Below are 26,783 nucleotides of genomic sequence, written 5' to 3' on the forward strand. Positions count from 1 at the left end.
CTTCTCCAGCACATCGACATCAGATTTCTGGGGTCAAACCTCGCGCCTTTCTGAAACTTAGTAGGAGCATCTGAGAGTGCACGCAACACATTGGATGAAGACACTGGAGCTACACCAAATTGCAGGCATCCGAGAGGGATCACAATGTTGCAAAGTCAATGGGGCTACCCTGATTTACACCAGCTGAGAATCTGACCCTGGCGGGGAAGGGGGGGCAGCACAGAGTGAAATTTCCATCAGCATAACAACTTTGGTTCAGTGTTTCACCAAGAAAGGAGCTATAGAAAGCACCCCTCAAAAAACACATAGGGCCAGTTCCTCCGTTGCTGTGAGGTTCCACTGGTCCATAGAGCCAACAACAGCCCACAGGGCTGTAGCCTTTTGTTATTGCACTTCAAAAAAAAAAAAAAAAAAAAGCTGAAGTCTGGAAATCAGCTCTGTGAGAAAAAGGGAACTTGCAGATGACCAGTTTGCCTCAAACATCTGCCTTTGACCCATCTCCTTTATGTTAGTTACATGGAGGAGACTAGAAATGGAAGGAATCTCAGTCTGTGCCCTGTAATCACTTGATTTACAAACATAATTCACTTGCATTTATGGACCTTGTAGTCTATGGACCTAGGAGACGAAATGCTTCTGCAGGGAATAGTTCCTAGCTCACTAAGAAAATGCAAGAGACACAAGGTGATAGAGGCTACAACCACTGCATATAAGAAAAGGCAAGTCAGTTCTTGTAGCGAACGGGGAATCCCAGAGGAACCCTCTGCTCTTCTGGACATTGGGCCCGACCCTGCCACTGTTATTTCTGGGAGTAATACTTACTCATTGGAGTAAGCTTGTGTTGTGGTCAGATAAATCCCCCAGAAAAATATTGCATCTGAGCTTTTTAGCAAGTTTTCGTGCTAACTGGAATATGTTTCTTCTATACTCAGGAAAGCTTTTAAAAAATCATGTTTCAATATCACACCATTTCAACAACCTGGGTCTTTCAGAGCTGGGCAGTTTCAAAGCTGGGCTAAATTTTAGTTTAGAATATCCCAAGGCCCCCTAATGGGTCAGGTTTTTATTTTGCAAACCTAAATTACAAATTGGAGTATGTGTGTTGCCAGGGGAGTGGAGGGGGGGGGGGTTGGACCAAGGCTCCATTGTATCCAAACCCCAAAGGTTCGAGAAGGTTTGGATTAGTAAATTCTGGTTTTGCTATGTCTGTGCCTCTTCCCATCCTTTCATTTCCCAGCATAGCTGAACACCACGCCATTCATATGCAAAGAGCAGTTATCAGCCTGAATCTGCCCCCTGAGTCATCCTCAAATTGACTTCAATGATTTACATGCTGGATTGGGATATCACTGAGTCAATCAGATGGTGGGAGGAGGAGGATGATTAGCGAGGAGACAGTTCCTATCTGCACACAAATACTTTAGGGATTAGGAATGCTGAGGATGGGAAACCCGGAAACCCTTACTGGAGACTCACATGAGTTTGGGGCAAAAATATGGTAGGGGTGTGGGGGGAGTTGAGGTGAGAGGGGTTAATTCCTATTTACCGGAATGTGAGAAAAGTAGCATAGAGTCTAACTACGCCTTGGCAGTGCTGGTGATTGGGGTCATTGGGGAGGAAAAGCAAAGATATTGACAAAAAACTGAAGGTCTTGTTGTTGCAGAGCTATTTAAGGGCCTAAATTATCAGCATTGGAAGATCCAGGGCTTTGAGGCAAATGGGAGATTCTTTTGCTACTGTAATTTTTTTCAAGACTATTTTCTCCCATTAGTTATTCAGCATGGTCCAGTAAACAGGACACTGGACTGGGACTCAAGAAACCAATGCTGCTCTGTGATCTTGGACAAGCGATTTCACCCCTCTGCGCTTCTCCTTCCCCTCCAACCCTTTATCTGTTTCTTTGTTAGCATGTCAGGGCAGGGACAGTCTCTTGCTAGGTGTATATACAGCGCCCAGCACAACAGGGCCCTGATCTCAGCTGGACCCCCTAAATGTTCCTGTAGTGTACATAAATAACAAATCAATAATCTGCCTGTATCCATACCACAGCTCAGGTGGGATAGAAGAGAGTTACACAATCCACTCACTGACACAACGTCCCCCGTTCCTCTCTATCTAAATTCATCATGATCATGTGTTTAGAATACGCACTGTTTCTTTGCAGAACGGGGTGCATGGACCCCGGAGACTGTGCCCATGAAGATCTCCTGAACAATACCTAGACTCAGAGAGAAAACGACATGCCACCATCGCCGGTAGCAGCAGCAGGAACAACACATGCAGATCTTAACAAACCAGTAGACGACTATCTGCTGCGTCGGGGAGCTCAATAGATAACAGACAATTTTGCCTTAGTACTGAATGACCACACTTTACGCCTCGCAGCAGGATTTCGGTTCATAACTGGAATGCCGCACAAGACAGCTGCAGCATTAGCATGGGAGCCAAAGCTCTCTGCTTGTCGTTCTCGAAGCGTCTATCCAGGTATAAGCGAAGGCGTCGATGACACTTTTCTAAAGGAGCCAGGCTCGTCTGAAAGTTCTGGACACCATTTCTTCTCTCGGAAAAGCAAGGTTGTGATGTCATCCGAGACTATGGGAGAGTTACCACTGGGCAGCAACCCCATACCTTGAGCTTCAGGCTAACAAAGGTGTAGAAAAAGAGCTACATGGAAACAGCTCCGAGGAATATATCTCGGACACAAACACATGCTCACATTGATATTGATGTGGCCCAAACTGCTAACTTTCCCATGAGCTTTTCTCTGGAATAAAAACCCTGTGTTCTAACAAATCCCTTTTGGTTGCACAGAGTAGGGCGAGCCATGAGGTGGAGCAGCCTCTCTTACTGTGTTTGGAGAGACTACATTAGTCAACCGAGATGCCTGTGTCTACGGAAGAGCCACAGTTCAAGGAGGCTCCAGAACAGAATCCAGGTCAATTGCTTTATTACAGTAACAAGCAGAAACGAAAAGCTTCTGCGGCCATCTGGGAGAGCTCGGGAAGTTGCCTGTGTCAGCAGCAATGGAAGCCTTGCAAGATTAAAGCATTCTCAGGGGATTTCCCCACTGGAATGTCACTGGGGTGGGATGCGTTGCCTGACTTTGCTGGGGGTGGGGGGGAACATGTCGGTGGGCACTAACATGTTAGAAGAAAGGCCAGAGGGGAGCACCATTAACACTTCTGGTAGGGGTCAAGAAAGGCTCTTACCTGGGCAGGACCGCCCTGCATTCCCGGTCTCCTCCTTGAGCCTCATCTCCCCCAGACACTGGCCATCATTTCAAGGTTGTATGATCCAGTAGCCATTGAAGCCAATAGGCGCCTTTGCATTGACATCAGCTGGAACTGGACCAGGCCCAACATTGATATCCATGGGACCCCTTCTGTGGTTGTAGTGTGTAATCTACCCCTCCTTGAAATGCACTTCACAGCCTCTCATCCCACGGTTACATAGCATCATAAACCCTCTGCTCTTGCAAAGGCATTTGTAGCTGAACTACTGCTATTTACTATCTGCATTGCGGGAGCACCCAGAAGTCTCAGTCAAGGGTCAGGACCCCACTGTTCGGGGCCCAAAGGCAGAACTCTGGTCTCGTATTTATTACCTCCCTGTTACCCCAGTCTATCCTTTCCTTGCCCTTTGTTTCAGAAACCCTCCTCGACTTTTATTTATTGAGATTTCAGGGTGCAGGCCAAGGCCCCACGAAGAAAATGAGTCTTTGCCCTGAGATGCAGGGGGGTTGGATCAAGTTCTTTGGGAATGGTCTCTTTTTAAAGTTTAATATATTTTAAATTGGCTACAACTATCGCATGGAGCTTCCAGTGTGCTGGAGGGCGGGTGCTTTGCCAATATCAGATTAATTATTAATCTGTAGCAAGCCTGCATGTGTGAGAGAGAGAGATGGTTTCCCCAAGCCCCCTTGCACTCAATAATAGCATCCATATGAAGAAAAACGAGGGAACTGGACCCACAAAGGCCTTTATCTGGCATAATCAGAGAAACATCAGCTGCAAAGCGTGAGGAGAATGTGCTTTACACAGGAGACGCGGCCTGTCTAGGGTTTCGGATCTGGTTAATGACACTGTAAATTAAGCCTGTCATCTTTAGAAATGATTTTTCTTTCAGTTTGGGCTTAAGAAAACAACAACAACCTTCCAAAAATGAGATTCCACAGGAACCAGCCTCCCTCCTTCCCAGGCAAGGGAAGGAGCCATCGTGATGGGGTCGAAGTGGGCTCCACTGTTCCCACTGAAGATGACACCCTGGGAGACCATGACCAGACCCAGCAATGAACAACTGCACCCCACGGTAAAAAGCGGCCCTTCTCAATGGGATTGTCTTTCCTACACGTAGCGGATGAAGTCGAGACAGCCTCCTTCAGCAATTTCCCCTCCAGAATAATCCTAGCGAGTAACGTTTCCATCCCAGAAGGATCCCAGAGCACTTCACAAAATAATTTACTGACTCGTCCACTCCTGTTATTTATACATATTTCAGTAGAGGCCAGAGGCCCAAGCTGAGATCAGGGCCCCATTGTGCTGGGTCCTGGCAAGCATTCTGGGCACTGGGCATTCAGACACGTAGTACGAGACAGTTTCTCCCTCCACAGTTTACAATCTAAAGCCCCGATACTGCAAACGTGACTTCCCTGAGGCTACTCACAGAGCATAAAGATAAGCCTTAGGTTTTTGAGGGACCAGGGCCTAAGTACACAAGACAGACAAAAGTGGGGGGGGGGGTAAGGGAAGTATCCTTATTCCCTTTTTACAGATGAGAATCTGAGACCCAGGAGGATTAAGTGACTCACCCAAGGTTGCACAGGAAGTCTGTGGCAGAGGCAGGGACTGAAATCTCCTGAGTCCAAAGCCTGTGCCTTACTCACAAGACCATGCTTCCACTCACTCATACCACCATTCCCTACGGTTGTCCAGTGTTGCTGTGTACTGTTAAACAGATGCCATATTTCACCCCAGTGATGGCTACATTTCAGTGGTGAGTGACATGATGCCAATACATGTGTGAATATGCACTGATCAGTGGTTAAATGGGAGACTCTATGCACATACATACCTGGCTCTTTTCACTCAGCACTGAAATGCAGCCACCTCTGGAGAAAAATATGGCATCTCTTTTAACAGCACACAGCAACGGGCCAGGAATTAAGAACTCTGTAGCAAACTGAAACTACAGGTGGGAATTAGAATGTAATTACCAAACCTGGAATTTGGCCAGGATACCAGAGTGAAGACTCCAACTCTTGTAAATAAGTGCAGAGGGATTATTAAGGGACACAACCAGTCATGATCGTCATTCTAAAAGCTCATCCAAAAGACAGCACCTCTTCCAGTGGTGTGAGTGTCCTCTGAAACCTTCCTGGGGCATTGTCTCAATATTGACTCAGAGGGAAAAGCATCACCTACTAAAATCTCCAGTACCCATTCCTTTCACAACCAGCACTTGTTTTGGAGATCCTTCTTCCAAGAAGTGACCAATTTCAACCCTGGTCTAGTCTAGTTATCTGGGAAATTTGGAGGAATTTTGTTCCTGCAAAAAAGTTTGATGAAAATAAAAAAGTTTTAATTTTCATCAATTGTTTTCTTTAGAAGTTTTCAAGTTTTTGTTGAAAAAATACAAAAACCTAAGTCATAGAATCATAGAAGATTAGGGTTGGAAGAGACCACAGGAGGTCATCTAGTCCAAGCCTCTGCTCAAAGCAGGACCAACCCCAACTAAATCAAATAAATATTTTAGTCAAATTCCCCCACAGAAATGCCTCTTTTGATGAAAAAAAATTTCAAAAAAAAAAAAAAAAGCATTTTGACTAGGGCTGCTGGAAAAATACCCATCAACACTTCTTTTGATGGGAAATTTTTCATGGAAAGCGTCTATGAAAATATTTGATATTTCCTCAGAAAAAACAAATTTCTTTTTCAGTTCAAAATAAAATATCTTTGGGTTTCTTTCTTTCTTGATGATGAAAAATCAAAATTTTCCACAGGAACACTTTTATCCATTTGGCTTTAATTTTAAACAAAAAATTTCAACTAATTCTACTGTTTAATTGATGAGCTCTGATGAGCTCATAGCTCAAAAATTAACATACTAAAAAGTAGTCTTTCTCCTCTGAAGACTGGAATCTATTCTCACATACTTAGATCATCCTCATCATGTGTCCACATAAAAACGGGGAGTGGGGGTCTCATGGCTCAGCATTGATCACTCTGATGAATCAAGAGTGGAAATGACCAACTCTGAAGTGACGTCTGGCCCAGAACCTCAGAGGACAGGAAGATGGTGGGGAAATGCATTCTCAGGAGTGCTGGGATTAGAATTGGGAGACTCAAACTCAATACCTGTAGAGGATCCCTGACGGTGGGAAAAACAAAACTAAAAAAGAATCCATTGAAGCTAACTAAAATAACCTCAGCCAAGGGTTTCCCAACAAAATTGCAGGGCAGGGCAAATGCCAGCGATCACCATCTCTAATAAATTTGTTAGTCTCTAAGGTGCCACAAGTCCTCCTGTTCATCTTGTCTCTAGTTAACATAAAGGGCCAGGTCTGTAAAGGAGCCTCAAGATTTGTGTCCACAAATTTGGACACAGTGTTTCTTATGCAGGGGGAAAAAATCTGCTTTTGCACATGCAAACTAATCTGCCTGCACAATGGCTGTTTGCTCAGACAACTGGGGGGCTTTACACAAACACGCTGTTTCACACTGAAACAACAGACTGTTTGGCCACAGATGTCCACATTACAGCCCTGGAGAGAGAAAGAAACATGCAACCTCAGTCCTCTCCTGAAACCTTGCAAACAGAGGTTTGACAACCTTCCCCTCTGCACCAGTCGGCTTTTTGCTCATTTTCCAGGGTTGTGGAAGCCCTAATGACAATTCCACACCCAAAAGGAATTATGATTGACTTCACCAAATGACTGGCAGGGCTATTTGCTCTACCACAATCACTGCTAAAGAAACCAGGGAGAGGAAACTAGGCTATCTGCAAAACACTCTGTCACTTACCTGGGGCTTTATGGGATGGCTTGTTACTCTGGTGATTGTTTTCCAGAAGTTGTGATGCTCCACAATGATGCATTATGGAGCATCAGCAGCAAACCTGGAACTGACTAGTGGACTTTGCAGGGACTCTAGGGATTAAATTACAAGGTTAATCTAACATGTCTGTGAGGAACGGCTTTTGTAGCCTGGCTAGTGGAAGAATGGACACATATTTCTCTTGTCTTCATTCCCTTTGCAGGTCTCCTTAAAAGGGAACCAAAGGACATTCTGGCTTTTAAGATTCAGTCAAGATGACTTTTTTTTTTTTTTTACCCAAACCAGCTAAGTTTGGGACACTTTGCTGCTGGTGCTGACAGACAAAACGAAACAGAAGGGTGACACAGATAACAGCGTCATGTAAGCCACCTTCTTGTGATGTCCATTCGTACTGTATTGTCATGTCTGTAATGCTTCTCAGATTGTGTATTTCAAAAACGCATTCCAGAGTAACGTCTGACATGCCGGCCTGGGAACAATAGCTCTGTACAGGCAATGGAGAACATTGTTTTTAAGTGACCGGCTCCGCTCCTCCAGTCTTCCAGCAGCTGCTGGCGTCCTACTCTTTTTAACAGTTTTATATGGGCCTGATTTAGAAAACCAGGTGTGAGGACACAGAGCTATTGCTATGGAGTAAAGCTGGTCACCCTTTTTTTTATTTGAAACTTTTTTTTGATGAAAAAGTGGCCTTTTTATCCTGCACCACCAAAAAATAAAACCAAACTCAAACCCACCTGCAAAATCTTCCAGTTTTTGAGGGGGAAAAATACCGGATTTTTTTTTTTCAGTTTTTGAAACTAAAAATGAATTATTTCAGTTTTGGGTTTTCCCCCCACTTCTCTCCTTTTTCAGGTTCAAAATTGGGGGGAGGGAGAGGCAGAGAAGGAGGAAAAAGGAAGAGAACAGGGAGGAGGGGGAAGGACTCCAACCAACATTGAAAATCAAACATTTCATTTTCACTGTTGGGGGGTCGGGGGGGGGGAGTTTTGGTTAATTTTTTTTTTTGTGATAAATATATTTTGAATTTTGTCATGAAACATACATCCTAGTTTCGGCCAGCTCTGTGGTAGCAGCATTTGCAGGACAGAAATGTAATAACACAGCAAGCCACGTCCCCAGCACTAACATCTATTCATCGGCCTGGCACTTACACCCTGTAATGTTCTATCTTTAAGCATGTGTCTAATTCTTTGTTGGGCTTTGTCCCAAATAGCTGCTTCTCCTGCTACTACACTGCACTGTCCTGCCCATTTCTTACCCCCGGCCCCCATCAGCAGGTTCCCGCAGTGCTTTGGCTTTGATCAGTTTCATTTCATGCCTCTAGTTTTTGAGCCTGTTCCCCATTTTCATTCGTTTTGTGGTCCATCTAGTCTTTTCCCTACCCTGGAGAATTTTAAAACAGCCGGTTTTTCCCCCTCATGCCCCAATTTTCTACCAAATGTAGGGAGCTGTGCAAATTATGAGAGCCCCTGCTGAACTGTAACATTGCCAGGGCTCCCGAAGCAGGAAATTGGTCCCTTTTGGTGCAAACGGGGCCAGTTTTTGACCTGACTTATATCCCATGGCGCTGCCATTGGAGGAGGGGGTGCACATCAGAATTTGGCCCTGGTACCCTAGGTAAAAACTACGCACAGAAGGCTGGGACATTGGGGAAGATGCACACAGCAATATTTCATGTCAGGTTAATTCATTAATATCTCAAAATATTTAGAGACCAAGCAGTTGGATTGCTAGATCTAGCTACAGTGCTCATCCGGCCCCATCACTGTAGCATCAGAGCACCTCGCACTCTGTAATGTATTTACCGTCACACATACACACAGGAGGTATAGCAGTGCTATTATCCCCATTGTACAGATGGGGAAACTGAAGCACAAAGCAATTAAGTGACTTGGCCAAGGTCACATAGTGTATATGTGGTAGAGAAAGGAATTGAATCCAGTTCTCCAGAGCCCCAGGCTAATGGCTTAACCGCTATATCACCTGAGAGGGGGGCTGGGTGGAAGAGCTGCTATTTGCAGCAACATCTCACCAAACTGGTACAAATTACAGCTAATCAAGTCAGCGTTAACTCTGCGTACTCCACACCATCTCCTACGGGGATGCTCTTGGGGCAGAGGAGTCACTCCAGCTGAGCTGCCAACACATCGCTGAGTGAGGCAGAGAGGGACAAGGGGCCAGTCCCCTTTACAGAGGCACTTGGGCACCACAAAGAAAGGTCTCCCTGCGTGTGAGGGGCAGCCAATCCCCCTGGCAGTTCCAGGGGGAGGAACAACACTCTTAGCCCCCTACAGGAACTCCCCAGTGCCTGCACAGAGGAGCACATGGCCCTGTGTTTTATAAGCTAGAAAAGAAATTCCCTGGGATGGTCATTACAGCTGATCAGGTTGTCAATCTCTGTTTCAAAAAGCTGCTACATGCAAATATGTTGCCCAGCCCCGCATTCCTGACAGCAGAACTCCAGTGAACACCAGTAACACATTATGGTGACTGCAGGGCCAACTGCGTCCCCCTCACATCCCTTCTCTCTCAGAAGAAACCCACCCAGCTAAGCCTAAATTTCATTTGTAATTAAAAAGTGGAGACAGCAGTGTACCCAAAAAGGGGGGTTGACAGCCCAACTGGCAATTTGTGTCAAACATGCTCTGCACATAAAGCACTGGACAAAAGAAGATTTTCTTTTGAAGAAAAGTGGGACAAACTACACCGAGCATGAGTGAAATCCACCTGCATGCACATAACTCATAAACCAAAGGACCAAGAGCCCAGTTAACACTGAGGATGCGACACAAAGCCAACAAAAAATTCAGCATCCAAATTGAGAGCTCCTTAGTGGGCCACCTTGTGGTAAGCAGGAGCTGCCAGCCCAGGGTAGAGCCTGGGTACCATGTGGATGTTGAGGACAAAGAAGAAGCGATAAAGATGCAGTCTGCATGATAAACCTGAACATTAATCCTAGTGGTCGTTGCGTAACTATCCACACCCAACGGTCCCATAGGACATAGCACATCAGAGCATCAGTCCATCTAGTCTAGTATTTTCTCTCCAACTATGACCAGAACCAGATGCTTCAAAGAAAGGTGCACGAAACTGCCCTACAAACAATTATGCAATAGCGTTCTCCTGTAGTGAGTTTCTTCCCCATCCCCATCCACCGGCAGCTGGCTTATGCCCCTTATAAATTTGCTTAAAGTAAGGAAGTCACATTTGGTTACTGTCACTGATTATTGTCACCACCACGCACTGCGTGGTAGCATTTTCCCGACTTGCTTGAATGGGGCAGAATCAGTTTCATATCATCATCCAAACGCTGTACCAAGAGCCAGAGTCTGGTCTCAGTTACACCTGCATACTCTGGGAACAAAGTCAACACCTTGTGTAATCAGAATCCAAACGTAGCCCAGTGGCTTGAAGGCTGAGATGACCGAGGATGCTATTCCTTTCTCACTGAAGTCAAGGAGAGTTTTGTCATCAGCATCAAGAGTGTGCCCAGGACTGGTAAGGTACTTGCATAGAAACAAAACAAAAAAATTCCCTCTGTACCAATAAGTGAGTCCTTCCATTTACTTCAATGGGCATCGGATCAAGCCCCACACGAGCGATGCTGTTTGAAATAAGATGCAGAGCACCCAAGCCAGGTTAGAAAAACAGGCTTGGGATTGTTTCCTATACAGGGCACCAAGAGTGCCGTCAAATTCCCTTTCCCTATTGTCTGTGTCCAATGTAATTTGAAATCAACTTTAAGCCACTTTGGGGAAAACCTGCACTGCTCCATCAGCCCAGCGACCCACTGTTGACGTGGCTGCAGCAATTGTCTGGGTTAATTTATGGCTGCCAGGCCGCATTAGCAGCAATAAATGTGGAGACTGGTTTCACCAAAATTGTGAGTTATGATTTTTCAAATAAATACATTTTCCTATAAACCAGCACTCTGTTTAGTTTGAATGTTCCCTGCAGACACATCCATCTACATAAAATACACACCAGAGGAAGCTGAGCTGTGACTTCGCTCTGATGACATAAAAACTTTTGTAAACACATTGTCATTTACAGTATTAGTAAAGGGGGGAGGGAAATAACCATGAGCTGCCAGGCCCGTCCCTCCTGGAGCACATGGAAAATTTAATATTCTTTTTCCATAAAGCTTTGTTTGCGTTTTGATTTATCAAGGCCATTAAGAAAGGGCAGTGGCTGGTTTACCATAAATAGATTGCAGTTCTTTACAGACCAAGGTTGTGCTCACCGTTTACGCAGCTTTTCGAGGCGTGTATACAGAGGAGATGCCATAGATAGCTGCCTGGCAAAACAACAAAGGGTCAGAACTTAGCATCCTCATACCACCAAGAGAATTGTCCAACAAATCAGAGCTGGCCAAATCATCTGCCACCTGCTTTCGAAGGACCCTTCTCAACTGCACTGGAATTTACTCCAGAATTTCTCTCCTGTCCTTTGATGTAGCTCTGATCACTAACGGACTGACCCAAAGCTCATTGACACCAATGGGAAAACTCCCATTCATGTCAATGGGCTTTGGATCAGAGCCTCTTTCTCCCACCAGCACTTGCATCCAGGTAGTACCTCACTCCACAGGGAGTCTCACTGGTTTCACTCTTGGGCACATACACCAGATGAGTCTACTCATCTTGATTTCAGCGGGGCTAATGAGGCTGATGAGGAAGGTGCCAGCCAGCATTAGAGCAGCAGAATGAGGTTCTTCGGTTTCTGTGGTTGTGGGACTCACTAGCTTTGGGCTAGTTTTTGGTTTGTTTTTATTTGGGGGGAGGAGTGTGAGTAAGCTGGTGCTGAAGGTCTGCATATGGAGAGGGTGAAGCACAGCTACTTCTACACTTTCCACAGTATGCAACCGATGAAGTGAGCTGTAGCTCAAGAAAGCTTATGCTCAAATAAATTAGTTAGTCTCTAAGGTGCCACAAGTCCTCCTTTTCTTTTTGGTAAAGGTGCTGAGAGTAACAACAGATATGCTCATACAAGGCAGTTGTGCAGAATTCTTCTCCCTGGGGGAAGTGTATTTTGGCAATTGTCATTTATTTTGCTAATTATAAATAAAGTTATTTTTTTTAATCAGGCTGACAGTGAGCGATCAGGTTTTGTGGGTAGGCTGGTAAAGGTCTATGCCAATTTTGCATGGCCACCATGGTTGTCTACACACTCCCTCTCTCTTTTATATAATGCCTCAAATTTGTACAGCCCTTTACCAAAGAGAGGGATGGTTTCTTCCTGGTCACAAAGAACTGACAATCCAAATAGCAGTTATACTCTAGTGCATCTGTTATACCCTTGCAGGGCAATGGGAGGCAGAGACTACTGGCCTGAACACAGGACTACAGGTGGGGTGAGAAACTTGAGTCAGCATTGATTTACACCCTTTGTAGGTTGGTATCTTTCCCCTGACTTCAGTGGAGTCACTCCTGATTTACACCGGGTTAGGGATGTAAAGGTGAGGAGGATTGATCCCATTTCTTTGATTGACCCCCTCCTAGAGGAAGGTGGGTGATGGTTCCTCACTTCACTGGCCATTTTGAAAAGTTCAAGAACAGTATTTCCGGTTCACCAAAACATTTCATTTGGATTTTGAGCATTTTAAAATGTTTGCGAGTAAAACAAAACAAAATCAAAGGCAATTTCAAAAGGAAAAGTCATTTTGGACCAAAAGACTCAGAATAGATTTCACTTTTTTTCAGATGTTTTAAATGCTCCCCTCCTCCCGCCCCCCAAATCAACAATTCGGCCAAATCTGTACCAAAGAGTGAAACAATCGCCCGTCACCACAGCTGCATCTTTTTGCTGAAAAACAAGGCTCAGCTGAAAAGTTTCACCCAGCACCAGCCACACCTGATGCCCACCAATGGAAGGGCGAGGGAGGTCACCTCTTTCCTTCTTCTCCTGCCTTTGACATTGAGTCCACCTGTGCCTCAGTTTCCCCACCATTAAACAAGGGAAATAAACAAACCTTCCCAGGGGCATAAGTGTTTGGGAGGGCCTGAGTGATTATTATTATTGTTCCCTTATTTGATCTGCGGGATATAAATACCTACGGCCTCTTAGCACAGGACAGCTGTCCAGGAGACAATTGCACAGAGCTTGCTGCTGATCAGAGAGGCGGCTGCAGGATTCCTAGGGTGGAAAGCCAGCAGATCAGCATCCCTCAGGGACAAGCTATTCCAAGGGGCTGGGGCTGGAGGCATGAGAGGAAGGGGTGGGAGCAGAGACAGCAGTGACTGTGCCCGGACAGAGCTCAGTGTCCCGGCCTGATCTCGCTTACACCCCCCCACACACACACACACTCCCCCAACTTCGGATGGAAGCCGATTGACATTATTTATACCTAGGAAAATATTCTAGGGCTTCGCCCATTCTTCATGCTGGAGGGGCCTGATTTATGGGATGTTACAGTGAGACATTCATACAGAAGACAGGGGGAATATTTTACGGGGCTCCAATGTAAACACCGCTGGAGCAGAGCCCCTTTTTATGGAGTCCCTGCAATGACATGGGATCTGACAAGGGCCTGATTTACAGCCCTATTTAGATAAGGGAGCCCGGGGCTGGGCTAGCGAATGGCGTCAAGGTCACAGGACGCACCAGGATAATGTTTCGCTGGGCCACAGATAAGGAGATCCTGTATACACTGCCCAAGAATGCAGCCTGGGCCTGGGGCAAGCACCAGCCGCCTCTGCTCCCAGGGAGCCCCAGCAAGCCCAGCCCCGCGGGCAGCTGCCTGGGTGCACGGAGTGGGCAGGTCCCAGGAGCCGAGGGCTGCACAGGTGATGGGAGCCCAGCCATGGGGGCAGCTGGCAAGACATTCCCCTAGGGGGCTGGGAAGGGGTCTCCATCCCCACTCAGAGAATGGCCACCCAGGCAGCTGGCAAGCAGGGGGGAGTGTGAGCCTATCCAGATCTCCCACCCCCAGCCCCCAGAGCAATGGGCTCACATCCGTGCCCCCCAACACCAGTGAAGCCAGGAGATGTGTTGGTGCATGTGCGTTGCTTGTCACCCTGCGTCTGTTGCCTGTGTACTCTCGGGGTGTGTGCGTGCTTGGTGTGTCTGTGTGTGTGAGTGTGTTTTAGGTTAGCTGCCTGCGTGCGCTTGGTGTGTGTTTGTGTTTGTTTTAGGTTAGCTGCCTGCGTGCGCTTGGTGTGTGTGTGTGTGTGTGTTTTAGGTTAGCGGCCTGCATGCGCTTGGTGTGTGTGTGTGTGTGTGTTTGTGTTTGTTTTAGGTTAGCTGCCTGTGTGCGCTTGGTGTGTGTGTGTGTGTGTGTGTTTGTGTCTGTTTTAGGTTAGCTGCCTGGGTGCGCTTGGGGTGTGTGTGTGTGTGTGTTTTAGGTTAGCGGCCTGCATGTGCTTGGTGTGTGTTTGTGTTTGTTTTAGGTTAGCTGCCTGCATGCGCTTCGTGTTTGTGTGTTTGTGTGTGTGTGTTAAGTTAGCTGCCTGCATGCGCTTGGTGTGTGTGTGTGTGTGTGTGTTTTAGGTTAGCTGCCTGCGTGCGCTTGGTGTAGGTGTTTGTGTTTTAGATTAGTGGCCTGCTTGGGCTTGGTGTGTGTGTGTGTGTGTGTTTTATGTTAGCGGCCTGCGTGCGCTTGGTGTGTGTGTGTGTGTGTTAGGTTAGCTGCCTGCGTGCACTTGGTGTGTGTGTGTGTGTGGGTGGGTGTGTGTGTTTTAGGATAGCGGCCTGCGTGTGCTTGGTGTGTGTGTGTGTTTGTGTGTGTTTTAGATTAGTGGCCTGCGTGCACTTGGTGTGTGTATGTGTGTGTGTGTGTTTGTTTTAGGTTAGCTGCCTGAGTGTGCTTGGTGTGTGTGTGTTTTAGGTTAGCGGCCTGCGTGTGCTTGGTGTGTGTTTGTGTTTGTTTTAGGTTAGCGGCCTGTGTGCACTTGGTGTGTGTGTGTGTGTGTGTGTGTGTGTGTGTATATACACCTATCGATCCACAGACATCCCCCTGCCATAAAGCAGGCACGGTGGCAGGCAGGCTGGCTTCGATCCCATGAGCCAAGTTCTTTCCGGATAAATCAACCTGGAAGTTGAGACTCCCTCCCACAGATGTGGCAACCACCACAAGGCAACAAGAAGCCCACATTGCGGCCGTGGCGTTTGGGGTTCCCACGAGGGGAGCTGGCAGGCGAGGGGCCCAGCGGAATCGCACGCAGCCCTTGCATAAACTCGCCCCTGGGGTTTACACCCCCCCAGCCCCAGCCCCAGCCCCAGCCCACTGACCTGCCCACAGATGAGGAGCGGGCGCTAAGCGGACTGGGTCCGCAGGAAGCAGGTGCAGAACCGTGGTTCCTCCCGGAGATCGGACCCATAATCCCCCAAGTCCGAAACCTGGGGGGTTTCCACAACCCTGTGGGCAGAAGTGACATTAAAGACGCTCAGGGAAAGTTGGAAAAGTGCTACATTTGGTCTGGTCACAAACGCAGTCTGGGGGAGTGTAAAAGGTGTTGGCCTGGCAAGACCCTCTTCTCCATTTGATCAGAACAAGGAGGGTTAGAATGATTTTCCAAAGCTAAAATCAACCCACGCGGCTCGGTAATTTATTCAGCTGATCGCCTCCAAATTCACACGATACAGTAAGTTTTTGTTTGTTTGTTTTTTAAATCTTTGCTTAAAAATAAAGCCAGGAGACTCTGGGCTAACGCGTGATCTTCGGTGGAAAGTTGCTCCGCTCTGGCTCCGGATGGTTGAGATGTATTTTCTCTAAAGATGCAGCCTCGCCGCCAAAGCACCCCCCCCCACCCCCCCGCTCTCGGCTCCCGGCAGCAGCCCAGAGCCGGGGAGTAGCGCTCCATCGGGGGTTAAAACGATGCAAGTGTTTTTTATGGAATATTTGCCGGGGTTGGGGATTTTTGAATGCCTTTCGGACGGCCCCAATCCTGGCACTGTGGCTCATATCAATCAAAGCTTTCCAGGGTAAGGAAATGGATGAGCAGCCAGCCGAGGAAAGGGAGAATAGAATCAAAACGCGGAGGCTGCAATCGTGTACTTGTCTCTGGGTCAGGAGGCGGCCAGGATGAAACGGGGCGGGCTCCCCGTCTCCACCCCAACCCAGCTGTGAATTTCGGGGCAATCCGGAGCTCTTCAAACTACCACGGTGGATGCCTGGCGACCAACTGACAGTCGAGGTGGAATGTCTCCAGCCTCAGATCTGAGATCAATGGGGACTGCTCCGAATCGAGTCGGGGACTGTGGCACGGCAGGGGTTAATGAAATGCCCCTGTACATGCTCCCCCCTTCCCCCCCCCCCCCCGGTTTCATAAACCCTTTCGCCCAACGAGCCTACTCCCTTATCAATGAGATTCCTTCCGCACAGACTCACTGTTAGGTCTGGGTGGGTCCAACCTCTGATTAGATAAATGGACCTGATATTTCTCCTCGAATTCACGGGAAGGCCAGCGCGGGTGGGAGCTACATGACGCCAAAAACAGGAGGTTTCACTCTCCACACTTTGGGCGAGGAAAAATATGACCAGACTCAGGATAAACAGCCCGTCTTCGGAAGTGCCAGGAGGCTGACTCGCCTTCCCCCCCCACCCCCCCGCCACACACACACACAAAGCAGAGGGGGGTCTGATGGGTGGCTGGGAATCGATACAGGGCGCAGATCGTTATTCAGAGGATCTGAATAAATCCCAGGCGCGCTTCAATCCCGCTCTTGCACGGCAGCAGTAGCATGTAGAGAGAACCAGCCGCACCCCCGCCCTGTCCGACCCGGGTTTACACACACCGCGGATAGCCCGGGGGGGGGGGGGGGAGGAGAAAGCCAAGCAAAGCGCTTCTGGGACCTCTCCCCCGGTGCCGTGCGGGACGAGAGGGGCCGGCGCGAAGAACTCCTCCGTGGCCCAATACAACGCGCGGCGTTAAAGCCTTTGCCACTTTACGGACCGACGTGCCTTGGTCCGGAGCGAGCTCGGGTTAGTTTACAGTGTTTTGCAAAGGGGTGAGGGCGACAGAGCGAACCGCTTGGCTCCGCAGCCCGCGGGTGTCAAAGGCAAAGCCAGGCCCTGGTTACCTTTCGTGCGCCTATCAAATACCCCTAGCCCAGGCGCGCTGCTTTGCAGGGTGGCTTTTGGGGAAGGGGCGCTGGGGGGATAGTCCAGGAGCAAAGCGAAGTCCTGCCAGGCTGCGGGGAAGGGGCGGCTTTGCCGACCCGCCCGAGAGGCAGATCGGAGACGGGACCCTGGGTCCATCAGCCCAGATATGGCCTTGGTCCTGGAGCCAGGGCTGTGCCAATTAGACAGTCATTGGATTGAAACCATCGTCTTCACCTGGGGGGGAGGGGGGGAGGCTGACAAGTATTTTTTAGGAAAAGTCTTGATGAGAAAGATTTCCCTTTCGAGTGGGAGCCCGGCTGGAAACGGTCCCTTATTGCGGAGAGGAGGAACTAGGATACTGCAGCGTTTTCCAGTGAGCACAAGGGTCTAATGCCGCCTAATTTAGATGGCCAAATAATCAATAACAAATGTTTCCATTGCGCTCATTTAAGGGGGTTGTAAAAGGGGGAAAGTTTGCACCATATACAAACAAAGCCACACACACACAAAAAGGGGGGGGGATCCAGAACTGTAAGGCTAACCTGTTTCTTATGCCCCAGATATCAAAGGCAAGGATTCAGGGCTGGCAAGCAATCGCCAGGAGCTGTATTTTTAACCACCCCCCCCCAATGGCATTTGCGATATGGAAAATCAGATTGGACCAGATCCGATGTAGAGGAAGATTTAGCCCCAAGACTTACTGGCTTTTAAACTCGGATTGTAACAAATCGCGTTTAAGTGGCTCCCGAATTCGCTGGAGACGACTCGGGAGCTGTGATTGAAATAAGTCAAATAAAATTTGTCATCTTTAAAATGTAAAAAGACATTAATGGTCTGTTAGGTCGGATGATTAATATAAGCGCCTGGAAACAACCCTAAAACATTTCCACCCTCAACGAGAAGATTAATCATTGGAAAAGGTATTTAATCGTTAACATACCCCTCTGCCCGAACGCTTTAGCAAAGCAGCGGGCTCGGCGGGCTTTGCAGAGTAACGGTTTTCCCCTCGCCTAGGTCTGATTGCAAACACACACACACACAAATGCAGCGCACAGATGTGTGTGTTTAGCTACACGTCGACACACAGCTAGACACCGTACATTTCTGTGCGCACACACACCGAAATACACACTCTGGAGGTTGACAGAGAACGGAACAACACAGCCATGGTTATTATACCTATATTATATGGAATAGCACACGCATTTGCAGCGTATTCGGTCGTTACATTTTAGACGAGGTCTGGAAGAAGCAGCGCGCAATATACAGCAGAAGCCAATTAATGACTAATTACGGTTATATTTTGCCCTTCGATTTCACAGCAGTTTCTGGAAGCCGCGAAGGATTTCGTTGTGGTTGGTCTCATTTACAACGGTGTAAATCCGGAGCAAGCCCCTTGCCTCCAGTTGGGTCACTCCGGATTTAGACGGGGGTGTAAATGCAATCGGAATCTCGGAACGGGCACGTCTTGCTGTCCATTCCCTGTGCTCTCTGTGGATCCCCGGGCCCCTGGCTACCGCGGGACAATACCCCGGGCAGCCCCCTTACTGCACTATTTTCAGCTACTCAAACTGGAGACCGTGAACCCAGGGTGCCCATGGGGGCAGCTCCTTAGCCACCCGGCCCCGAGCGCCCAGTTCCAGCCCAGGTTTCACAGCGTTGCCAATTGATGCCACTCGCGCCTTGGTCCAAGGGGCTCCACGGAGCCCCGGCATGTCGGGGGCTGACTAGTCCCACGGCGGGGCAGATCCACCGCGCCCAGGGTCCCGGGTGTGCTCGGCTGGGGCAGGCGGGGCCGGGACGAGGCCTGCGCTTCCCCAGCCCACCTCGGGAAAGTGCGGAGCAAGGGGGAGTGTGAGGGTTGGAGGGGGGGAATATTTCAGGGCCCGATCCTGTGCTCTGACCCAAGAACCCCAATCCCATGGAGCTGCAGGATTTGGGCCCTCACCCCTCTCCAAACAGGCGGCAAGGCTTTTATTTCCAGCCTCTGCGGGGCCATCCACCAGCGCCCCTCGGACTGCTGCAGCTCGCCTCCCGCTGAGATTCTCCAGAACGCTGGACAACAGGCCAGCAGCCACCGAAAGGAAAGGGCCGAGCCAGGGCTGCTCTGCCCAGGCCAGTACACCGGCGCAGGGGCCAGTAGCCGCCCAGAATCCGGATTTAGAGCTGCTGGCCAGGAGGATCCAAGGGGACAGAAATGCACCCAATCCAACGATCGGTAATACAATGTGCAATCCGATTTATGGTCACAATATCACCGGCGGCGTTGCACAATGCACAGATCAGCCCTGCCACCCCCCAGAGGTGTATGCGGGGGTCTGAGCGCAGATCTACCCCCGAGGGTAATTACAGCGCAGAACCTGACCATTCTAATTGCTTGTGGACTCTAGTTCCTTGACCACAGTCATTCACGTGTGTCATTGTCCCGCGAGGGAGCTGGGGACATCCCCCCTCATGCGTTCACAGATCACACCAGTGCACACAAGCCCGCACGTGAGTCACACATTCTTAAGCCATGACTGTAACAGTGCCCAGATGTTCAGCATCATTAAATGATTACCCCGCGCGCTGCCCCACAGGAGGGGCCCTGATCAGCCCTTTCCCCTTAGCCCAGCGCAGGGTGCTGGCTGCGCCCCAGGGATCTGCGGGCAGGGACTGGCCTTGGGGCCATTCGAAGCAGGGGGTTCGCCTGCCCAAAGCGAGCCCGCTAGGAGCAGGAAGCGGGTGGGGGCACTCGTTTGGAAATGCCCGGCTTTAGGGCCAGGTGCTAGATACATGCAGGCCCGGAGCTGTGGTCCTTGCTCGGGCAACGTTCCCACTAATCCCATCCCACCCGCTCGGTGCGAGCCCAGGCGGACGAAGCCCCGCAGGCCTGGGCCCGAAGGGAGCCTCCCACCCCCAGGCGGGCTCCCGCTGCCCAGCGTACACGGCGGTTCCTTGGCCTCCCAGATTTCAGCCTCTTTGCAATCCTACCAAGGCTGGGCCCCAAACCAGGGGCGGACCGAGCTTAAGAGAGCCCAGAAGTTCTGCCCTAAGAGGGGGGCTGGCTGGGGCCCGGTTCGATGCCCACCGTCCCACCCTGCGCTTTCAGGGGCCTGGACTTTAGGGGAACCTACCGAGTCCAGTAGGTCCCATTTCTGCAGGCGGCGAATCGCTCCTCCAGGAGCGGGACCCGGACGCACATTGGGGGCTGGGGAAGGGGGACTCCCCCTTGTCCAGCTCTGCTGCCGGGAAACACGGCCACGCCAACCTGCCGGGCCCCGCCGCCTGGATTCACCCCCATCGCTGCAACTCGCAGGGTCCCCACAGGCTGGGGCAGAGACGGGAGAGGAAACCCGCCCTTGATCCTCGGGGCTTTCACTGACTCGCTTTCAAACGGGTCCCTGCCGATCTCTCAAGTCCGATTCAGCCCGTTCCCAGCTCGCCCCGAACCGCTCGGTTTAGTCCCGCTGCGGGAGAACCGTGCCCGAGCCGGGCTGCATTACCCGTGTGTAGGCGCGGCGGTAGATTTCCCTCGGGCTGAGGCCCCCGGGGAAGGGGAAGGCGGACAATCCTGTGGGGACAGGGGTGCCGTGGGTAGAACCACACAAGCCCATGTAGTGCCCCCCCCCGCGCCCCTTTCCGAGCCTCGATTCAAGGCCACTTGCCTCGCAACTTTTTGCTTTTGTTACTTTTTTTTGCATATTCGGCAATTTTCAGGGGCGCAGGATTAGCTGCAAGGCTGGGGTGCCGGGAGACCGGGGGTGTGGGGAAAGCTACGGTCACTCGCCCAAACGAGGCTGGCACAATTGAATCCCGGGACCATTTGGGGCCAGGCTGAAGAGCAGGAACAAATCCCACTCGTTTCAGCAGCAAAAGGAAAAGAAACCGTTCGGAATCAAACAGGGACCGAGCAAAGGCCAAGGCAGCTTCAGGGGCGGATCAGACTCCACTTCTCCGCGCTCCTAATTAAAAACCAAACCATTAGGTTACCTGCTCAGAAAGGGGGTAATATTTGAGATTTCAATTAAAATACACCACAAAGCAGGAAATCTGACTGTCAGCTCGATAAATCTGATGTTTCAACGCATCAGAAGCTCTAAGGAGGAAGCGCCTGGTTTTCCCCGTAGACTTCGTTTCTCTGATCGTTCAGAGCTTTTGCGTTTACACGTGAACACATGCACTTGAGTTCTCTACACGCCGCTTTGCCCTGTGTATCGCGGGGCTTTCTAAGCAGCCCCCCTCGCTTTTCTTAAGCGACGCAAACACTGGACAATGTGTGTCCTTGAAATAAAAAAATCCCGCGGCAGATCTGCGTATCCCCAGCCCCGGTTGCAACACATCGCGAGGGATGATTGGGCTGGAATACCAGGGCGCTCACCCCGGGCGGTGTCGCTCCGGCAGAGCCCCCACCGCGTAAGCTTTCTTATCACCTGGCCCATTGGGGACTAGAATTATGAAACCGTTCAGACCCATCGCTCTCGGTTTGCCTTTTCCCCTCTAGTTCAGCAATTCTTTCCTCGCCAGCAAACAACCCCCGGGAAGCGGGTCTCCTGGCTGGGCCGGGAGCGCAGTGGCTTTGTATGATTTCCATGATTGCCTTTTATTGCTCCGAGTCCGTGTTTGAAACCGAACCCGGTTTAGTGGCGGGAGCAAACAGAAAGGTGTGATAAAAGTGGTGCCCAAATAAACTCAGCCTGGCAAAGCAAACAGCTCAGGGGCACGTCTCCCTCCTCCCCCTTCTGCAAAGGACCCTCCCCTTTCCATTGGCTCTGGGGAAAGTTTGACATCAAAGCCCCCTTTCCTATATAAAGGCAGAGCTGGGAGGCTGCAGAAGGGTTAAAAAATCACCCCCCCTCTCCCCCCACACACCCCTTTTCCCCGCCAGCGGAGCTGGGTGCCGAGGACAGACGTCCCAGCAGAGAATTTGCTAAGGAGCCGTTCCAGGGCTGGCTTCCCCGGCCTGGAGGAGCGTCTGAGCTGCGGAGAGTCGCCCAGGCTCGAGGGAGCGCAGCCAGGAAGCTGCCCCGTCCGGCCCAGGGGGTGCTGGAGCAAGGGATGGCTCAGGCTGCCTAGGCGAGCCCAGGGCAGGGCAGATCTCTCCAGCCGGGCTCTTTCTGCGGGACAGCTCAGCGCCTCGGGCAGACCATGAACCTGGTGGGGAGCTACCAGCACCATCTGCTCCACGAGCCCTTCCTCTTCAGCCCGGCCTCCAGGTGCCACCCGGAGCGCTCCTACTTCCAGAGCTGGGTGCTCAACCCGGCCGAGGTGTCCCCCGACCTCTCCGGGCAGCCCTCCTCCTACACCAGCGCCGAGTTCGGGGCCCCGGGGCCCGGCCACGGGCCCAGCCGGCTGGAGGCGCTGAGCGGCCGGCTGGGCCGGCGGAAAGGCGTGGGCCCCAAGAAGGAGCGCCGGAGGACCGAGAGCATCAACAGCGCCTTCGCCGAGCTGCGGGAGTGCATCCCCAACGTGCCGGCCGACACCAAGCTCTCCAAGATCAAGACCCTGCGCCTGGCCACCAGCTACATCGCCTACCTGATGGAGGTGCTGGCCAAGGACAGCCAGGCCGGGGAGACCGAGGGCTTCAAGGCGGAGCTCAAGAAAACCGACAGCCGGGAGACCAAGCGGAAAAGGGAGCCGGTAAGGCCGAGGTGGGAGCCGGGCTTGGCGAGGGGCGGCAGGGGAGGAAACCTGCAAGCCTTTGTTGCTTTAAGCTCTCTAGGGCAGTGCCCCAGAGAGGTGCCCAGGGCAGTGCCTGGGACGCCCCGGTGCATGGGTGGCTTGTGCCGCCTTGGCTGGGTTAGTCCGCATGGGACCTTAGCTACCCTGCACGGGGAGCCGTCCCGTTAGAGGGCAGCGAGCTCCCTGCCGGCCGGGCCTGTTGGTTGCCCCAGCCGGGAGAGCGCAGCGCTTTGCGAGCTCGCCCGGCACAGGGATGCGGCACGTAGCGTGATTTCCCGCGGATCTACGCCCGGTCACACAGCGGGCAGCGGATAAATGTTCCCGCAGCCTGACTGCTGGTGATGCGCCAGTATTTAGATGTTGCGGGGAATATTAGATGGCACCGAGGATGCTGCTAGAAGCGATCTACACGCTGGGGTTTTATTCTGCGGACCGGAGCCCGGGTTTATCTTCACCAGAGCCCATGGAAGGGGGGCTCCGTATGGCGATTTCCCCCTGCTGTCTAAACGGTCCCTATTTAATCCGGCTTCAACAGTGCGCACCTTTCCTAAGGGGGAGGCGGGCTCGCGGGAAGCTTTTAGACGTTGCAAATGGAAAATCCCCCCGAGCCGCCAGGCCCGGCTTTAGTTCGGGCTATTTGAGAAAGTGGGGGAGAGCGTGGAGTCGATGGGCAAGTTTGGCAGAGCCGGCCCCAGCCTTCCTGATGGGCTTCCCGGGACAGTCAGGCTCGGGGCCCTTCCTTCGCTGCAATGTTGGGTTTTTTTTTTTACGAGTCTTTTTTTTTTCTGGACGCTGCAAACAAAAATCCCGCCGGTGGTAGGAATCCGAACCCGGCTGGGGACACGCGAGCTTCGCCCAAGAACATTTCCTACCTAGCGAGGGAGAGGGATAGAGGGACACATTCTGCCCCCGTTCCAGGCCCATTGATCGGGGCTCTGACACTAGCCAGGATGTAACTCCCGGTTCATGTTCTAAACACAGTCAGATAAACGCGTCCACACAGCGAATCCCAGCCTCGGGGATGGTACTCCCGTTACAAACTCGATTTGGGGGAATTCCTAGAAAGACCCGCCGCGTTTTCTTTAACCCCAACACCAAGGGCTTGTTTGCTTAAAATTCTGAAATGCGATCTATTCCCGATTTTGAAACAAAAAAGCGAGCACGGGCGACCCTGGTGCCGATCTGCCGCTCACCCGAACCCCGAGAACACCTCTGTGCCGGGTTTTCTACTTCTCATTTGTACGACCGCTGTGGGTTGTATCAATAATCGAATCCCAAGAAAATTCGCGGATCGATTAAAACAAAACTACATCTAAACTGAACTTGATCCCCGCCTCTTTGGCATGATTATTCCCGACGTACCTCGCTGGTGGGAAAGGGCCGCGTTTTGGAGGAAAAGACCAAAAATAGTCCAGCTTCTTAAAACGGAGTTTGTACTTTACCGTGGCCCGAGGAAATAATTTCCTAACCAAACAAAACCTTCAGCACCGTTCCGTTTCCCGTAGGTTGATATTTTTCAAGCGCGACTCCTTGTTTTCAAGCATTAATTCCTCGCATTCAAAGGAATAGAATCGGCTTGGCAATTAAAGCTAATAATGTGTAATTTACTAGAGTCCCGTTGTATTTACCAACAGGAGCCTGGATTTACAATAACGCTGCGTTCACTATTTAGAAAAGCACGCCAAATAAAGGCGAATTTATGGCCCTGCCTCGATATCTAACATTTATAAACAGTAACACAATATACGGTCTTATTTACAGCACTAGACTGAAATATACAAACAGTGTGTACAGTAGAACACAGGCGGTTGGATTTGTTTTGCTTATTAAAATCCTTGCTCGTAAATATTTGGTCTCCTCCCCCCCTTCATCTTTTAAATTTATATTTATTTTTGTTAAGCACTTACCCATGTTTCCTTTTGTGTTTTTTTCCCCCTTTCCCTTTTGGTTTGGTGTTTTCCTGCAGCCGCCTGAAGTCTACTCTCATTCCTTAGGCCATGGGGAGAAAAAGCTTAAAGGAAGGACTGGCTGGCCGCAGCAGGTCTGGGCTCTGGAATTAAATCAGTGAGAGGAGAGAGACAAATCGAAGACTGAACTCATTTTTAACACAGATTCAGAAGATTCCCCCACCCCACCCCCCAGCACTCTTCAGACTGGGAGCGTAACCCAATCGCTCTTATCATGTGCAATGTTGAAGAAGGAAAAAGGGTTGGAGATGGGGAGAAATCCAGGAGGGGGGAATGTGAAGAACTGGGCAGGAGGAAAAGAACTCGTGAGAAACAGGGTGACTCTAGTGTAAACGAAACACGCTCTGCTTTTTCTAAATGCTCCGGAATTGGAATCGTTTCCCTACCTTATTTTTCCAGTGGCCTTAATTTTCTCCTCGCCGAAGGCGTCCCCTGGTCTCTTTCTCCATAAAAATGAAACGGATGCAATACGGATTCTCAGCAGAAACACAAATAAAACCGGCCGGCAGGATCCTGTTCTCCCTGGGCAATACGGGGCAGATTTTGATCTTGGTGGACATGCAGAGGTACTAAGATCGGGACGCAGCCCTGTGAGGTGAGTAAGGCAGGATCGGGACCTATTGCCAGAGAGAGCTGCTGGAATCGAATGAGCCCTGAACTCTTTTTTCTTTTTCTTTCTTTCTTTCTTTTTTTTTTTTTTGGTAACCTTTCAAGTTCATTTATTTTGTAACCAGTGTTTGGTTGGCTCCTGCCCTTCCGCCCAACAGTCTGAGGGAAACACCTTGTTCTTATTTTTGTAACTACAGCCCCCACGTTGTTGAAATATGTTGATGTATTTAAACTACCTAACGCATGTGGGAAGTCTCCGGTGCCGGGTTTTCTACCTCAAATTTGTATGACCACTTGCCGAGAAAACAGGTTCGCCAAGCCAACTATTTATGTGGATTAAAAAAAAAAAAAGAAAAAAAGAAATAAAAGTTTTATGAAAATGGACTTTCCCCTTTTCCGCCAGGCCTCGGTGCCCCCGAGCGCCTGCTCCGGCTCGCCAGGGCTGGGGGAGATCGGCCCACCCGCAGAGGCTTTGCCGCTGTGAAACTGACCAGGGCAGAGGCGTTCTCGGAATGGCTAAAACAGGGAGTTTCTTTTTAAAAAAAACGGGTTTCTATAAAATACGAAAAGCAGCAGGGAAATGAGCATTTATCGAGTGACCCCTTTCGGATTGTAATAGAGATTTGACGGCGCACGCGGCCGCTCGGGGTGCGTATATAACAGCTGGGTTCTGGGTCATGTCTCCATGCTGCTGAGCCCTCTAGATCATACTGTGGGCTCTAGATTTAATTAAATCTACAGACCTATATTATTATATGCATATATAGTAACATGTACAAGGACCTTACTAGCAGGGCTGCTGGAACGATCTGTACAGTGGGGTGCCGAGAGCCATTGAACCAAACCCTAGAACCTGTATAGGATGGAAACCACTTCAAGCCAAGGGGAACTTCCACACCCCCAGCACCCCTGGTTCCAGCACCTATGCCCACTATTCTCTTTATATTGCAGGGGTGCCTGGAAGCATCACTTAGTTTGTGGCTTTTTTGTACTAAGCCCTATACTGATATCTTTGCTATATCCATACAGATATCAACAGAGAGGAGACTGGTAGCTGTATAGATCTGGATACAGTGTATTAGATAGTGGATGTCCCTCCCACACATCTACAGTACATATTCATTTAGAAATACATCGTTACTATATATATTGACAGCAGATTCATAGATTTAAGGTCAGAAGTGTCCATTATGACCATCTAGTCTGATCTCCTGCATAACAGAGGCCTAAGCATTGCACCCAAAGATATGTATGTATGTTTTCATTACACTTATGTGTGTGTTTTTATTATATAGGTATCTAAATATTCATACAAAATACCGACATTATATTACCAATATAACTAGATCTATATCTAGAAGTAATATTTATTGTATAGTCCCACATATTATATTGATTTGAATATACATAAAAACTCATATAGACAGCACACTTATTGTGCAGCGTATAGAT

General features: G+C 49.9%; 1 protein-coding gene and 1 long non-coding RNA gene across 9 annotated transcripts in view; one reads left to right on the forward strand and one right to left on the reverse strand.

Annotated features, from left to right (window-relative positions):
* Nucleotides 1-24,771, reverse strand: part of LOC142072937 (uncharacterized) — a 69,412-nt gene extending 44,641 nt beyond the window's left edge. For 4 of the 6 annotated variants that reach the window (XR_012669548.1, XR_012669550.1, XR_012669551.1 and 1 more), the window contains exon 1: nucleotides 24,663-24,771. This is a non-coding gene — a long non-coding RNA (uncharacterized LOC142072937). Of the gene's footprint in view, nucleotides 1-11,295; nucleotides 11,353-15,281; nucleotides 15,403-24,662 lie in introns of those variants that run through there. The other 2 variants (XR_012669552.1, XR_012669553.1) reach the window with 2 other exon arrangements.
* Nucleotides 21,877-26,575, forward strand: HAND1 (heart and neural crest derivatives expressed 1). Of its 3 annotated transcripts, none has more exons than XM_048862395.2 (2): nucleotides 21,877-22,724; nucleotides 24,722-26,575. In XM_048862395.2, the coding sequence occupies exons 1-2, from the start codon at nucleotides 22,222-22,224 to the stop codon at nucleotides 24,747-24,749; spliced, it is 531 nt and encodes a 176-aa protein (XP_048718352.1). In that variant the 5' UTR covers nucleotides 21,877-22,221; the 3' UTR covers nucleotides 24,750-26,575. The 3 variants fall into 3 exon arrangements, with proteins under 3 accessions (XP_048718352.1, XP_048718350.1, XP_048718349.1); XM_048862393.2 differs by having other exon boundaries at nucleotides 21,878-22,713; nucleotides 24,750-26,575; XM_048862392.2 differs by having other exon boundaries at nucleotides 21,890-22,713; nucleotides 24,722-25,711.
* The last annotated feature ends 208 nt before the right edge of the window (nucleotides 26,576-26,783 follow it).

Source organism: Caretta caretta, chromosome 8 (assembly GCF_965140235.1).
Source record: "Caretta caretta isolate rCarCar2 chromosome 8, rCarCar1.hap1, whole genome shotgun sequence".
NCBI classification, from domain to species: domain Eukaryota; kingdom Metazoa; phylum Chordata; order Testudines; family Cheloniidae; genus Caretta; species Caretta caretta.

Bases quoted from the DNA above. Each gene is read 5' to 3' on its own strand.
- HAND1 (XM_048862392.2), top strand. From the start codon at position 22,222: ATGAACCTGGTGGGGAGCTACCAGCACCATCTGCTCCACGAGCCCTTC. The intron at 22,714-24,721 runs GTAAGGCCGAGG...GTTTTCCTGCAG, and splicing joins CCAAGCGGAAAAGGGAGCCG to CCGCCTGAAGTCTACTCTCA.